This window comes from Polyodon spathula, chromosome 19, assembly GCF_017654505.1.
Source record: "Polyodon spathula isolate WHYD16114869_AA chromosome 19, ASM1765450v1, whole genome shotgun sequence".
Taxonomy (NCBI): Eukaryota; Metazoa; Chordata; class Actinopteri; order Acipenseriformes; family Polyodontidae; genus Polyodon; species Polyodon spathula.
The window spans coordinates 24,588,311-24,605,355 of record NC_054552.1 but is presented as its reverse complement, the minus strand read 5'-3'; the positions used below and the strand labels follow the sequence as shown (position 1 = coordinate 24,605,355).

Below are 17,045 nucleotides of genomic sequence, written 5' to 3'. Positions count from 1 at the left end.
TTTGTACTGGTATATATATATATATATATATATATATATATATATATATCATATATATATATAATATATATATATCACTTATCGTATTTATATGATGGTATACCATATAATTGTTATTTGTATTACACAAGAGACATGTTATGTCATACCATTGCTTATATCTATACATGTTATACGAAATTGTCACTACAGCACTGTATGTATGTATATATATATATATATATATATATATATATATATATATATATATATATATATATATATATTATATTTATATATTTAAATACTTACCGTTCTGCATAGCAAAAGCCAGACCGCTGGCTTGTGTATTGAACATGCCATGTCAGATCCTGTGTCCTGGAAAGCATCAATCTTAGTAAGGTAGGGTGTAACCAATACTTACTGCTATTAGAATTATAACCCTAACCCAATACTTACTGCTATTATAATTATAACCCTAACGCAAGTATTGTGAGGGCACATCCACCATAATAAATGTAAAGTGTGGTACAACTGTACAACTTTACTGCTTGAATACAGCAGGATAATTAAAATGAACCCATGGGAATAAATATAATTTTATTTTTTTATTTTTAAAGGGGTAAATTATTTTTGTAACTTTGCATGGTAAATCCCTTACATGGGATGAACATCTGGTACATTTGAAGTCTGTGTTCAACAGAATTAACAATGCAGGCCTTACCAACCCTGAGAAGTGTGCTTTGGCGAGGATGGAGACAAGGCATCTGGGCTATATCCTTGGGAATGGGGGTCCTCAACTGAAAGAGGAAGCAGCCCAATCTTACCCACCCCCAACTACAGAAAAATAAATGCAGCCTTTTCTGGGGTACCGGCGGTTTATTATCGTAGATGTTTCAAGCAGAGCGGCCGTATTGGCGGACTGAACCAAAAAGGAATCAAGATAAAAAAAGTCTGGAACAAGCAGGGAAAGGTTAGCATGCAAATGAGCCTGTGGGCAAATTAGTCTTATATTTGAGCTATAAGGCCACCAGTGTTGAATTGCCTGCTAGAATGGCCCCAAAACTAACCCACATTCTTTCTTTGAACACCTGTTTGGGGCACATTTCTTAAAGCGACAACAACAGTAAAGGAGCAGGTGAGGGTGTTATCAGTCTTATCTTGGATTGTGGGCAAGCCAGCAGAGGCTCAGGTGCGGTAGCATGCGTTGGTATTTGTGTGTGTGTGTGTGTGTGTGTGTGTGTGCGTATATATATATATATATATATATATATATATATATATATATATATATATATATTTATATCCCTCCAACGCTCCATCAGGTACACTCTCTTTACTGCAGTACACAGAGTGGAAGTTACCACAAGCTCCCCAAGCCTTGTGCACTCATGCAGAGCCTGCTTTGACAGCAGATGTGAGGAGTTCTTAATAGACAGAAAAACAAGGTAAGAAAACAGAATAGTGTTGTTGTAATAGTAAGTGACTATGTGGAAGTATGCAATGTTTATGACAAAAAAGAACTGAACAAAATAACTGGAAGAGCTTGTAAAGCATATCATTATGCAGGGACTGAATGGAAACCAAGAACATGGTAAGAGCTGCCTGTTTATTATTATTATTATTATGTATTTAAATTGTTTAAATCACTATTAAACAGTGGAAGGTTGACTATGTAAAAACGTGCACTATGTTTAACTATATTACTTTGTGATATCATGGGTTTTCAGGTGTCTATTTAGCCTGTGTATTTTTCTCCTAAAAGCCATGTCATGAGGGCAATACCTGAACAGAACAGACTGAACTATTGCTATTGGGTTAATACAATACCTGTACAGAATAGAATGAACTGTTGCTATTGGGTTAATACAATACCTGAACAGAACAGACTGAACTATTGCTATTGGGTTAATACTATGGCATTACCAAGCTTTCAAAACAATTGGGATAACACATAATCATTATTTACAAAATCTTGTCTCGTTACTTATTAAAAACTGTATCTTTGCTGTACTACTTTGTAGTGTGAAAGCTAGGGTGGCTGCACTGGAAGAATGTCTTGGGTTCGATTCCCAGGCGGGGTTTATATTGCAAACTTTAAAAAAAAATATAATGAATTTTATTTATGTGTAACAAACACATTTTTTATGTGAAAAAATGTAGTTGATATACACTTTGTTTATTTCTTAGCCCACACCCTTATTTCGATACGCTTTTATTGTAAAAACACAAGCCAAGTTAGTAGAAACAATTGGGGCGGTTTTACAGTTGTGCCTATTTGCTTTGTGCTGGGCAAGGTTGCCCCAGTGGTTTCTTGAAACTTGGCTTGTGTTTTTGACATCACCACTTTAAATGGCTGGGCACTTTTGATAACTTGGCATTTTTTCCACATTTCCAACGTGTTTTTGTTTCAGATTATAATAGTCTATAATGTGATATTTTAATATTTATAATGCAATATTTAGTAACAATTGTAAGTCACCCTGGATGAGGGTGTGGGCTAAGAAATAAATAAATAAATAAATAAATAAATAATAATAATACAGACTCCAAGCATGACCAGCCTAGTACCACCTGAGCATACATACTGTTCATTCTAAAACGGGCCTAGGTGTGATGGAGAACTCAAAAATCTAATAATCTTATCAAGACACTGTCTTGCATTTTAAAATATAGGCTTTTCATTTTCTTTTTAGTACAATTATAAATCTTGATTGACGAAATGGACAGGTGATTTCACATGACCTGGCCTGCCTGTATGAAAAGAAAAGAAAAACAAATACATTTTGTATGAAAAACATTGCTTAAGCCAGTAAACACTGAGATAATTTGATTAAATAAGTTTGAATCTGAACGTTTTAGACAAAGAAATAAAGGACACGTGCTAGAAAAGTTTTATAACACTACTTAGTTTAGTTTGAGACCCCTGGTCCTTGTTTCTTTTTTCAAGTCGTGTAGTCTTCTTTGTTCAAGACTGAACAGATTCAGTTCTTTTAGCCTGTCTACATATGACATGCCTTTTAAACCCGGAATAATTCTGGTCTCTCTTCTTTGCACTCTTTCTAAAGCAGCAATATCTTTTTTGTAGCATGGTGACCAGAATGGAGCACAATATTCTGGATGAGGTCTTATAAATGCACTGTACAGATTTAACAGTACTTCCCTTGATTTAAATTCAACACTTGTCACAATATATCCAAGCATCTTGTTGACCTTTTTTATAGCTTCCACACATTGTCTAGATGAAGACATTTTTGAGTCAACATAAACTCCTAGGTCTTTTTCATAGATTCTTTCTTCAATTTCAGTATCTCAATATTATATTTATAATGCACATTTTTATAGCCTGCGTGCAGTAGCTTATACTTGTCTCTATTAAATGTCATTGCCATGTGTCTGCCCAGTTCTGAATCTTGTCTAGATCATTTTGAATGACCTTTGCTGCTTGCAGCATTGTTTGCCACTCCTGCTATTTTTGTGTCATCTGCAAATTTAACAAGTATGCTTACTATACTAGAATCTAAATCATTAATGTAGATTAGGAATAGCAGAGGACCTAGTACTAATCCCTGTGGTACAACACTGGTTACCTCAACCATTTTGAGGTTTCTCCTCTAATCAGCACATGTTAACCACTCCCTAATCGATGTACATGCATTTCCTTAAATCCCTACTGCGTTCAGTTTGAGTATTAATCATATGTTTTGCAATTATCCATTGTCGATGTTGCATCCTTAAAAAATTCAAGTATTTTAGTTAGACACAATTTCTCCTTCCTAAAACCATGCTGGCTGTTACCATATAGGTAATTTTCCATTTTGGATCTTATTATATTTTCCATAAGTTTACATATAATAGAAGTCAGACTTATTGGTCTGTAGTTACCTGGTTTGGTTTTGTTTCCCTTTTTTTGTGCATCGGTATTACGTTTGCAATTCTCCAGTCTGTTGGTACAACCCCTGTGTCAAGAGACTGTTACATGAACTTGGTTTGTGGTTTGAAAATAACTTTTTTCATTCCTTTGAGTACTATTGAGATGATCTCATCCGGCCCAGGGGATTTGTTTATTTCAAGAGCTCCTAGTCCCTTTAACACTTCTGCCTTGGTTATGCTACAGTTATTTAAAACTGGATAGGAACAGGTTGACATGTGGGGCATGTTATCGGTATCTTCCTTTGTAAAAACTTGTGAAAAGTAATCATTTAATGTATTTGCTATTTTTTTTCTTCATCTATGATTTTGCCATTTGTATCTCTTAGACATTTAACCTACAATAATATACAATAAAATACAATCAAATATTAAAAAAAAAACATCCAAAAACAAAGATGAAAAAAACAACATTAACAAAACTCTAAAATAGGCAGTTCCAATATACAAAAAGGCCTCTGCGTAAAGATGCGTTTTAAACTCTGATTTAGGTGCATTTATTGAGTCAGCATTATGGATTTCAATTGGAAGATTGTTCCATAATACAGGTGCATAATGATCAAAAGCTCTTCCACCACAAGAGCTGCATTTTTCATACATTCCAGATTAATGGAACACAGATTATGATGTTTGAACTGCTGCTGATGCTACAGTTCAAACAAATATGATGTATCAGTGTTACACAATTTCACAATCTTTATGAAAGGAAAACTGCAAAATGGTTTTTCATTAGTTTTGTAACATTACAACAAAGCAGATTAATTTTTCTTAAAACATACCTATATACATGAAAAAAGTCGTCTTTGTTTAGCCATCAACTGTATCATTAATTCATTTTAGATTTGATATTCAGAGAATAAAAAACAAGCTGCAATCTTTTACAGCTAAAAAACAATTATTTATTATAAAAAACATGAAACACAATGTGTTTCAAGAATACATGTCTTCATCAGGTGTTAGTAAGTAAGGGTTTTATTAAAGGGTTACTAAAAGTTTTACTACTTTTGTGTCATTTTAAGCCCATGTTGGAAATCAAAGGTTTACCATAGTAAAGGTATGGCAAAGTGTATTAAAGCATGAAAGCATAGGTAAGTATTATAAAGACCAGAAAGGTATGGCTAAGCATATTAGTAAATATGGCAAACCAGGGTAAACTATGGTAAATACATAGTAGAACCACGGGAAAGGCATGGGAAACTAGTAAACAGAATGGTTTATTTGTTAAATAAAGGCCAAGAGAGAAATAGAAATGAACATTGCTAAAGAAGCTAAAACCAATTCCAAAATGTTTTTCCAATATTACAACAGCAAGAGAACATTCAAAGAGGAGATTAAATGTTTAAGAGATACAAATGGCAAAATCATAGAGGAAGAAAAAAAAATAGCAAATATGTTAAATGATTACTTTTCACAAGTTTTTACAAAGGAAGATACTGACAACATGCCCCACATGTCATCCAGTTCCTATCCAGTTTTAAATAACTTTAGCATAACTGAGGCAGAAGTGTTAAAGGGACTAGGAGCTCTTAAAATAAACAAATCCCCTGGGCCGGATGAGATCCTCCCAGTAGTACTCAAAGAAATGAAAGAAGTAATTTACAAACCGCTAACCAAGATCATGCAGCAGTCTCTTGACACAGGGGTATGACCGACAGACTGGAAAATTGCAAACGTAATACCGATCCACAAAAAGGGAAACAAAACTGAACCAGGTAACTACAGACCAGTAAGCCTGACTTCTATTATATGCAAACTTATGGAAACTATAATAAGATCCAAAATGGAAAATTACCTATATGGTAACAGGGTACTGGGAGACAGTCAACATGGTTTTAGGAAAGGGAGATCGTGCCTAACTAACTTGCTTGATTTTTTTGAGGATGCAACATCGATAATGGATAATTGCAAAGCATATGACATGGTTTATTTAGATTTCCAGAAAGCTTTTGACAAAGTCCCGCACAAAAGATTAATTCTCAAACTGAACGCAGTTGGGATTCAAGGAAACACATGTACATGGATTAGGGAGTGGTTAACATGTAGAAAACAGAAAGTACTGATTAGAGGAGAAACCTCAGAATGGAGTGTGGTAACCAGCGGTGTACCACAGGGATCAGTATTAGGTCCTCTGCTATTCCTAATCTACATTAATGATTTAGATTCTGGTATAGTAAGCAAACTTGTTAAATTTGCAGACGACACAAAAGTAGGAGGAGTGGCAAACACTGTTGCAGCAGCAAAGGTCATTCAAAATGATCTAGACAAGATTCAGAACTGGGCAGACACATGGCAAATGACATTTAATAGAGAAAAGTGTAAGGTACTGCACGCAGGAAATAAAAATGTACATTATAAATATCATATGGGAGATATTGAAATTGGAGAAGGAATCTATGAAAAAGACCTAGGAGTTTTTGTTGACTCAGAAATGTCTTCATCTAGGCAATGTGGGGAAGCTATAAAAAAGGCTAACAAGATACTCGGATACATTGTGAAAAGTGTTGAATTTAAATCAAGGGAAGTAATGTTAAAACTGTACAATGCACTTGTAAGACCTCATCTTGAATATTGTGTGCAGTTCTGGTCACCTCGCTATAAAAAAGATATTGCTGCTCTAGAAAGAGTGCAAAGAAGAGCGACCAGAATTATTCCGGGCTTAAAAGGCATGTCATATGCAGACAGGCTAAAAGAATTGAATCTGTTCAGTCTTGAACAAAGAAGACTACGTGGCGACATAATTCAAGCATTCAAAATTCTAAAAGGTATTGACAGTGTCGACGCAAGGGACTTTTTCAGCCTGAAAAAAGAAACAAGGACCAGGGGTCACAAATGGAGTTTAGAAAAAGGGGCATTCAGAACAGAAAATAGGAGACACTTTTTTACACAGAGAATTGTGAGGGTCTGGAATCAACTCCCCAGTAATGTTGTTGAAGCTGACACCCTGGGATCCTTCAAGAAGCTGCTTGATGAGATTTTGGGATCAATAAGCTACTAACAACCAAACGAGCAAGATGGGCCGAATGGCCTCCTCTCGTTTGTAAACTTTCTTATGTTCTTATGTTCTTAAACTATTTTCTCTACATTTCAATATACTTTGATTCTTTCTTAAATTCTTAAAAGGCTGGGCATAATAGAAACATGAAATATCTACTGAAATAGGCCACTTTTCGTTTTTAATTAGTTTTAAATTATTGTGTTCATGTAAATGCACTGAATGACTGTTTATCTATTTAGACCATGCTTCCTGCCTCTGTCACTGTTAGCCGTTGACCTGCCTCCAGTTTTGTGACAGTTTGGAATAAAAACACCCCACATTGTTATCATATTATAGTTTGGTGTAGACAGGAAATCGTGTGGTTTGTGTTTTTGCACTTTGTCCCTTACAAGAAGTTTTCCCTTTTAAAAAAATCTTAAAAACTATATACAAGACTACTAGTAATTTACTGCCTCCCAGTGCACAATAAAAACAGCTGCCCCTCCAATAAAACAAATGTATATTATAAAGTACAAAAAGAGGGACAGTACCACTCCTGTGCTGGGACTAGTAGTAAAAAAAGTGATTATGAAGACAATTGGTGTTTGGAGGAAACATCAAGACTAAAAATGTCCAACACTTTTAAACCTGAATAATTCAATGAGCCATTGTATACATACACAAGTGTCAGAAAGTTATTATTTCACATGAATGGTTTCTTGTAGTCAAAGCATATTCAACAGTCTTTTATCTTATTTAATTTTCAGGATTTGTTCAGTGGTTACAATGTCAGACACTCCTCTGCGCTCCATTCCTGCAGAGATCCAGCACCCCTACTCTAAGTTTTCTGACTGGAAGTTCAAACTCTTTCGGATTAAATCCTTTGAGAGCGCTCCTTTGGCCCAAGACAAAGAAAAACAGCCAGTAGAACAGACAGTATCACAGTCTCCAGAAGAAGCTGAGATGGCAGATGAGGAACCTCCCTCCGCTAGTGTTATGAAAGTTTGTTTAGGTGGGAAGTCGCTTGATAACAACCGAGTGGACCTGAAGATCATGGAGATTGAAATGCACATGATGCACTTAAGACGTCTATGTAGACTGTGTGGTGGTGCATTGAAAAGAGACAGGACCAACCTGGAGCATGAGGTCCAAGGTACTTTGGACGAGATGAGCCGAGAGGCACTGAAAAAGATGGGTTGTAAGGCCAGGGCCTGGCCAGAGGTCATATTGAAGGTTTTTAAGGTAGACGTGACTGGAGATCTGGAGACTGTCCACCCCATATTTTTCTGTCATGGTTGCTGTAAGGTCGCTATCAGAGGAGGTGGCTTCTGCTGCTTCTCTCGAACCCGAGTTCCCCAGTGGATGCCTCACTCTGCACAGTGCAGATTGTGCTTCCGGGTTGTGGGTTCTCTTAAAAGAAAGATCAAGCCCCAGGCCGCTCAGCTAGCCAAGAGAGCTAAAGTGGACCTGAAGGAAAACAGACTTCATCGATCCAATGCTCACAATCAAGCAAAATTCTGGCCCAAATCTCAAAGTCAAAGGAGCTTCTGGGTTAAGAAGATAACCCGCTGCAAGAAGGTTCACCTCAACTCCAAGCTCTTGGCAGTCGACTATCCTGTTGACTTTGTGCGGTCTGTCTCCTGCCAGGTCTGTAATCATTTGCTGGCCGACCCTGTCCAGTCCTCTTGCAAGCATCTCTTTTGCAGGACCTGTATCCTGAAGTACATCTGGGCTCTGGGAACGCACTGCCCTGCTTGTAGGGAACCCTGCATCCCGTCAGATTTGGTGACCCCAGCCAAAGCTTTCGTGAATGTTATTTACTCACTGGTGATCCGGTGTCCTTTCGAAGGCTGTAAGGAGCAGGTGAGGCTGGAAGACTATGGAACCCACACTCTCAGTCATCAAGAGGTCAAAGGCAGTGAAGTCTATTCACCCATCAATAAGGGGGGGCGCCCGAGGCAGCACCTCCTCTCTCTAACCCGAAGGGCCCAGAAACACAGACTGAAGGAGCTAAAGCACCAAGTGAAGGTCTTTGCAGATAAAGAGGAAGGAGGGGACATCAAGTCTGTCTGCCTAACACTCTTCCTACTGGCCCTGAGAGCTGGCAACGAGCACAGACAGGCTGATGAACTAGAGGCAATCATGCAAGGTGAAATAGCTAATTCAAAGTTTTTCTATAGCTGTTATTTGTAAAGTTGCAAAAATCTCTCTCTCTCTCTCTCTCTCTCTCTCTCTCTCTCTCTCTGAGTCAGCTGCCCTCAGTTTTTAAATCATCAGAAACCAGTATCTGTCTCTCATGTCCTGTAGTGGTCTCTCATTATTATTAATACAGTAACATTTTGGAAATGGTCTTTTTTTCAGAACACTGGGAAACATTACAAAGTACTTCAGAAACCATACAAACTTTTTTTTTAACATAATATTTAATTATTTTTTGTTAAGTATTTTTTAAAATTATTTTATTATTATTAAAATGCGTTATTCTTTGACCCAAGGGACCTTACAATACTTTCTTAATGTTTTGTTGAAAAATATTGATAGTTGACCATGATGGGAGTTACAATGCCTATAGGAAGTATTTACCTCCCTTGGACATTTTCACAGGTTGTTGTGTTTCAACCTGAAATCTTCATACATTTAAATAGGATTTTTTCCTTTGATTTATACAAACTACTCAACACTTTGAAGAGGCAAGATCATTTTTATTGTGAAATATTGGTTAATGAAAAATCAAAAAAATAAAAACTGAAATGTCTTGGTTAGATAACTATTCAGCTCCCCCCACCCCCCCCGTCAAGCAGTCAATACTTGGTAGAACCATCTTTGGCAGCAATTACAGCTGTGAGTCTTTTGGGGTAAGTCATAGCAAAGGGGGTGAATACTTATTTAATGAAGACTTTTCAGTTTTTTTTAAATTGATTTGTCGCCCCCCCCCCCCCCTATTTTTTCACACATTGAAAGTGTTGAGTAGGTTGTGTAAATCAAAGGGGGAAAAAAAAAATCCCATTTAAATGCATTAAGATTTCAGGTTGTAACACAACAAACTGGGAAAACGTCCAAGGAAGGTGAATACTTCTTGTAGGCACTGTATGAATCCCGAGCCGAAGGCGAGAGCCCTAACGAACTTGAATTTGTATTGATTTGTCGTGTACCTTTCCATTGAGTAAAGATTTCTCTAAATCCCTAACATTTTTTAAATAAAAAACAAGGATGACATACATACTGTATAAAGAGAAAAACAATGAGTTTTGATTTAGTAAACTTTTTTAAACCCCTATTTGTAATCTGGCCATTGCCTGAGAAATGAGTGTACAATGGTCTAAACTGCTTGTCATTGGAGCATCATTTGAGCTGACAGGGAGTGGATTGGCTGGTGTGGTAGTGACAGGAACAGGATTCACTGGATTGGTTGGATTTGAGTCTTGTTTGGAGGATCATGCCAAGGATAGTATTGTAGACCAATTGTTTTTTTGCTGAATATTTGCTGTCCAATAGCTGCAAATTGAGCTTTCATTATGGTGCCTGTTACAGATTTCTTTTGTCTCCAGACCAGCGTCCAATAGAAGTTGAACAGCTATATATATATTAAAACACATGAGACAGAATCAATATTGTAGTATAACTATGTTAAATAGTTTGGATTTACAGTGTTTGTGTCTTTCTTACAAGTTTCTCTGAAGCAGGCGGTGATGTATTTTCTCTCCACGCTGCCAAAACATTCTCCGCCCTTTGGACAATGAATACCCCTCTTAGTGACATCACATGAAAAAAAAAAAAAAACTATCAGGAAGTGAACGTCAGTCCCTCCCCTATCCAATGATATGTGTTTCAATCCTGTACTGCAAAGTATAGTGGCCCTATAAGTAATCAAAACAAAGTGTTTTTTGATTGTGGTTCCACGATCGCGGTACTAGAAGCCCACTTCAGTATGATCATGTTAACACTAGAACAACCACGTTTATAGACATACCATGACCGGTCAATTTGAAGGTCGTATTAAAAACAACATAATATTATAATGAAAGGACAAACAATTGAATATAAGTCTTAGTTTTATTCAGGAACGTCATATAAAGCATCTACACAACCAAAACAATGTATATAATCGGACATTTGAACAGAAATGTGTTTATATACAGATATAATACACAACACGCAACCTCAAAAAGTGGTAAAAAATGGAATAAACAAATCATATATGCATACAAAACTGTACAACTGAGATGATGTAAATAAGACAAGTTTTCAAACTGTTTGGAAACGAGTAGCTATCGCACTGATAAATCAATTAAATTGGCAGGGTATGGGATTTGTGGTTTATAATGTGTGATTAACAGTGGGCAATGGAGACCAATAAACTGCATTCCCAGAGTACATTACAATTGAGCTCTGAGAAAGTATGCGTTTGTACAAACATACTATAATCGAAATTACATGACTAAATAAACATTTGAACAGAATGGGCTTCAATTACAATCGTTTACAAAGTCTTAAGTGCTGGCACAAATCACACCTGTGCTTTTCAAAATATGCAGCGCACTTACCACAGACTCTCTTTGCCCAATTGGCACAGTTATTAACAGTAACCCAGGCTTCTGCACCAAATGCTCCAATGGCATATAGTAGTACAGTGAACACTTCTAATTACTCCAAGGGCATTTACCATGGTGGTGTCCAGTGTTGGTGTCCAGTCTACTTCACAGCCAGATTGTCGTTGTCTATCTTTGCTGCCACAGAATCGATGTTTGGTAAAATGTGCAGTAGTTCCAAACACTGCTTTGCTGTTTTGCATCTTAACAATCCATTTGCAATGTGTATTGGGGTAACTATTAATTTCTTAGAAAAACAAGTTTTATACTAACCAGACTGCTGACATACAACCTGGCACCGTGAGCTGTTAAGGCTGATTGATGAGATATCAGGAGGCTCGCTGAAGCAATAGAAATGTCAACAGACTGCTCACTTGATGTTGTCCGATGCATTTGTTGTTCTGTCTACAAACGAACCGCTCACTCACAGTTTTTTAGGGTATTTTTGTTGTCACCCATTGACATGCTTACTCGCTCAGCTATCTCATTCGCTAATGTACACGGTTACATGTAAATGCTGCATGCATGCACAACCAGACCATTTATAGATACATGTATTGTATTGTATTTTCAGTGCATGACAAACTACATTTTTAAGGAAAGGAAGCTTTTTTACATCCATTTCCAAGATTTCATGGACTTTTTTTCAAATTGATGATTTTCACATTTTACGTGACATCCATAACAAAATTGTAGCCTTAACTGCCTGTAGCTGTTTTTATTTCAATAACCACATTTATTTTAAACTATATAATTTACAATAATAATAAATGCAATAACTGACTCTATTGTCATTTAGCAGTTGGTTTAAACAATTTAACAACAAGGCTGGATTGTAAATAAATATAAAACTATAAAGAAAATCCACAAAAAAAGAAAACATGGTTTTTATGCTGGGTTTTAATAATAATAATAATAATAATAATAATAATAATAATAATAATAATAATAATAATAATAATAATAATAATAATCAGTAGCAGCATCAGTAGTCAACAAACTTAAATGAGATGGATTAAGTAATTGTATCAATTAAATATGCAATGAAAACCAAGATTAACTGAGATAAACAAATCTCAAGATTAATCACGATTCATTCTTTATTCGCTTGATAGCCCTAGTTTAAATGCATATAAATTCAGATTCCTTAATAAGTTCGATACACTACTGGCCTGATTTCAGTCATGGTATCATTTTATATGGCTGTTTGAGAGAATGAGTTAAAACCATATATGGTATATTAATCACAATGGCATGTTTTGGAAAATACACAATGAAAAACATGATTACCATATTCCTTCAAATTTAAGTATTTTTTAAACCATTTTAAGCTTCTCAAAAATATCCTGCATCTTACATTTTAGTACAGTAGTGATGAGTGTATTAAAATTGCCAACGAAAGACGTCACTGCCCGAATACACAAGCAGCAACGTGACTTACTGCCAAGAAAAGACAAACCAAAATATTACTGCCCAATCTCGAATCATCCATGATATAAAGGAAGCCATTTTCAAAAAAGCATAATTAGCTTCTGAGGAATTTCGACATGCAAAGCAATACCACAGTTCACAAAATTTGGTGGCAGATGGCGGCAAATGGCCTTCATATGCATAATTATTTATTTTACTATGTATTTATTTAGGTGGTTGCAGTGGCTCTCAAAAGAATTCACCCTCCTTGGACCACAATCTAATTGAGAATATGTGGAAAGAGTTGAAAATTGCTTTTCACCAAAGGTCCCCATCCAACTTGACAGAGCTTGAGTGATTTTGCTAAGAAGAATGGACAAAAATTGTAGTGTCCAGATGTGCAAAGCTGGTAGAGACTTATCCAAATAGACTCACGGTTGTAATTGCTGCCAAAGGTGCCAAAGGGGCTGAATACTTATGCAATCCAATTATTTTCTGTTTTGTATTTGTATTTTTGTAATTAATTTAGAACAATTTGTAGATTTTATTTTTCACTTTGACATTATGGACATTTTTGTGTTAATCAGTGGTAAAAACCCCTAATTAAATCCATTTTGATTCCATGTTGTAACACAATAAAATGTGGAAAAGTCCAAGGGGGGTGAATACTTTTGAGAGCCACTGTATATTACGGTAGAATACAATAATTATATTAATGCAAAATAATAATAGTGTGTGTTCCAAATGTGCGTATGTTTACTAAGTTGTAACATCTGTGCTTTACATTCTTTCTATAGGTAGAGGATCCGGATTGCACCCAGCTGTTTGTCTAGCCATTCGGGTGAACACCTTCCTGAGCTGCAGTCAGTACCATAAAATGTACAGGACAGTAAAAGCAACCAGCGGAAGGCAGATCTTTCAACCCTTGCATGCCCTTCGTAATGCAGAAAAGGTTTTGCTGCCAGGATACCACCCGTTTGAGTGGCAGCCAGCCCTGAAGAATGTCTCTAGCAGCACAGATGTGGGGATTATTGATGGGTTGTCAGGCTGGACAGTTTCTGTGGAGGACTCTCAAATGGACACTATTGCTCGCAGGTTCCGCTATGATGCTGCCTTGGTTTCAGCCTTAAAAGACCTAGAGGAGGACATCCTGGAAGGCATTAATGAGCAAGGACTGGACGAATTCTCCACAGAGGTCTTCTCAGTGGTGATCAAGGAATCATGTGATGGAATGGGCGATGTGAGTGAGAAACACGGAGGTGGACCATCGCTCCCAGAGAAAGCTATCCGCTTCTCCTTCACCATCATGTCTATTGCCACCAAGAACGAAGATGGAGAAAACATAAATGTCTTCCAGGAACACAAGCCAAACTCAGAGCTCTGCTGCAAACCCATGTGTTTGATGTTTGCAGATGAATCTGACCATGAGACACTGACAGCTATTCTGGGTCCAGTGCTGGCCGAACGGGAAGCCATGAAAGAGAGTCGCCTGATCCTGGAGATTGGTGGCCTGTCTAGGTCTTTTCGATTTATCTTTAGGGGCACAGGGTATGACGAGAAGCTGGTGAGGGATGTTGAAGGATTGGAGGCCTCAGGGTCAACCTATATCTGTACCCTTTGTGATGCCACCAGAGCCGAAGCTGCCCAGAATATGGTTCTTCACTCTGTCACCAGGAACCATGAGGAAAACCTAGATCGCTATGAGATATGGCGGTCCAATCCCTACTCAGAGTCAGTGGATGAACTCCGTGACAGAGTGAAGGGAGTTTCAGCTAAGCCCTTTATGGAAACCCAGCCTTCCATTGATGCCCTGCACTGTGACATTGGCAATGCCACAGAGTTCTACAAAATATTCCAGGATGAAATAGGGGAAGTCTACCAGAATTACAACCCTACCCACGAGGAGAGGAAAAGGTGGCAATCTGCCCTAGATAAACAGCTGAGGAAGAAGATGAACCTTAGACCTGTCATGAGGATGAATGGCAATTTTGCCCGCAAGTTGATGACTAAGGAGACAGTAGAAGCTGTTTGTGAGCTTGTCCCATCTCAAGAACGAAGAGAGGCCCTCAGGGAGCTTGTGCACCTGTACCTCCAAATGAAGCCTGTCTGGCGTGCCAACTGCCCAGCCAAAGAGTGCCCAGACTTGCTCTGCCGTTACAGCTTCAACTCACAGCGCTTTGCAGAGCTCCTCTCCACTACCTTCAAGTACAGATATGATGGAAAGATCACCAACTACCTCCACAAGACCTTGGCCCATGTGCCTGAGATCATTGAAAGGGAGGGTTCCATAGGCGCCTGGGCCAGTGAGGGCAATGAGTCCGGGAACAAGCTCTTCCGTCGGTTCCGGAAGATGAACGCCAGGCAGTCCAAGTGCTATGAGCTGGAGGACATTCTCAAGCATCACTGGCTTTATACTTCCAAGTACCTCCAAAAGTTTATGGAGGCACATAAGAACTCAGCCAAAGCCTTAGAGGCCACAATAAATCCTGTAGATACCCAGGATGATGCTATTAATCTGATAGACTCCTTGGAGATTTGATCAAGCCAAAACTATTTGAGAAAAGGGCTGTTCTACCTAGAAGTGTTTCACATCAGTCATCTACAGGTATCCTATGGGCTTGGAAGTTTGAAGGCAGAGTTCTTCAAATAGGCTATACCAGTCAGGTTAGAGGAAAACATTCTGAACTAATTCAGTTTTACTAGTGGAAGGGTTTGGTCCTGATTGAGCCAACCTGGTTGGTTTAACACTAGAAGGACCAGAGATATACCTAGAAGCCCTGCAGCAGTCTTTCTTGAGTATGTCACATAATCATTTGAACAACCAAAGTATATGTATATGAACATTTATTTTACAAATCAAAACAAGAAAATGTAAGTAATCATCTGAACAGACATTGGTTTACAACATACATATTAATAAAACTGAAATGATAGCAATACATTTTTTACTTTTCAACAGCAAAGACTTTATCAGATGAGAAAAAAGCAACTGAACAACATAGATATAAATAAATCTAAGCACACAGCATAAGAAGTTATAAAAAAGTCTAATTTATTTTTCTTTTTTTTGACAAAAGCATATTCCTTTACCTTGAGTCTAAGGCTGTTCACAATCAGCACAGATAATTGTGCTCCCCCTGCTGCCTTTCTGCACAGGGCACAGCTGTCAGAAGTTTTATTTTTATTGCACTTGCCAACCTGGCATTGGCGTCTCTTGCGGCTCTCAGCGGGGTTGCCAGCTTCAGCTGTGGGTACACGCTTGGCAGTCTCCCTCTGTTCCAAATGCTTCTTGCGAAGTTCCTGTGCTAACTGTAAAATATATTCTCTCCTTGCTATATTCTTCTCTGTGCATTCTTTGTAAAATACCCAGGAGTTGATGGCTGCTAGGTCCAATACATTGTAAAACACCTGAACAGGCCACCGTCGGGAGCCAGCTTTCACGGAATACTTCCATGCCATCTGATCCAAAACATCAACTCCATATTGTGTTGCGTAGTAAAACTCCACGGTCTCTGGTATTTATTTTCACTAGTCCCGATGCTAATTGACTGACCAAAGCAGTGCAGCTGGCAAGCAGAGATCCAACCTTTCAAAAGACTGATTGAAAACAATAGACTGTCAGTCATTCACTCAGGCAGAGAGTAGAGACTAATTTGATTACAGCTAAACACATTGCAGACTGGTAAATAAAAATAATAATACCATTCTGTATAATCAAAATACAATAGTTTTCTGCGTGGCAGTCAATATGACTGCTCCTGGGGCTTTTAGGTATAATGTAATATATCTCCTTTATTTCTGTACTCCCAGGTTTCATGCTTTATGAGAATATTTAATACATACGGCAGAAAGGTACACGAACGCGCAGCCCCATATGTATTACACGACTGGAGAAAATTACATTTTAAAACCAAAAAACTTCAATATGACTGCTGCAGGGCTTCTAGTGTTAAGTTGTTTGTAGAAAACATGGTGGAAATGGGCTATGTCTGTTATAGACTATTTTGGCCCATAATTTCTCTGACCACAATTAAAGAGTGTAAGTGAAATAAAAAAAACAAAAAAAAACAAAAAAAAAGATATGTTTGCACAAAGGTTATTTAGGTACAAAGAAGCCAGCTGGATATGGATTTTGTTTGGAAAATATGGTTAAATTGCATTTA

The 17,045-nt window shown here is 37.5% G+C and overlaps 1 protein-coding gene across 1 annotated transcript; it reads left to right on the top strand.

Annotated features, from left to right (window-relative positions):
* Positions 1-1,338: 1,338 nt before the first annotated feature.
* Positions 1,339-15,421, top strand: rag1 (recombination activating 1). The gene is made up of 3 exons (XM_041218319.1): positions 1,339-1,427; positions 7,651-9,032; positions 13,680-15,421. The coding sequence occupies exons 2-3, from the start codon at positions 7,670-7,672 to the stop codon at positions 15,419-15,421; spliced, it is 3,105 nt and encodes a 1,034-aa protein (XP_041074253.1). The 5' UTR covers positions 1,339-1,427; positions 7,651-7,669.
* Positions 15,422-17,045: the final 1,624 nt, after the last annotated feature.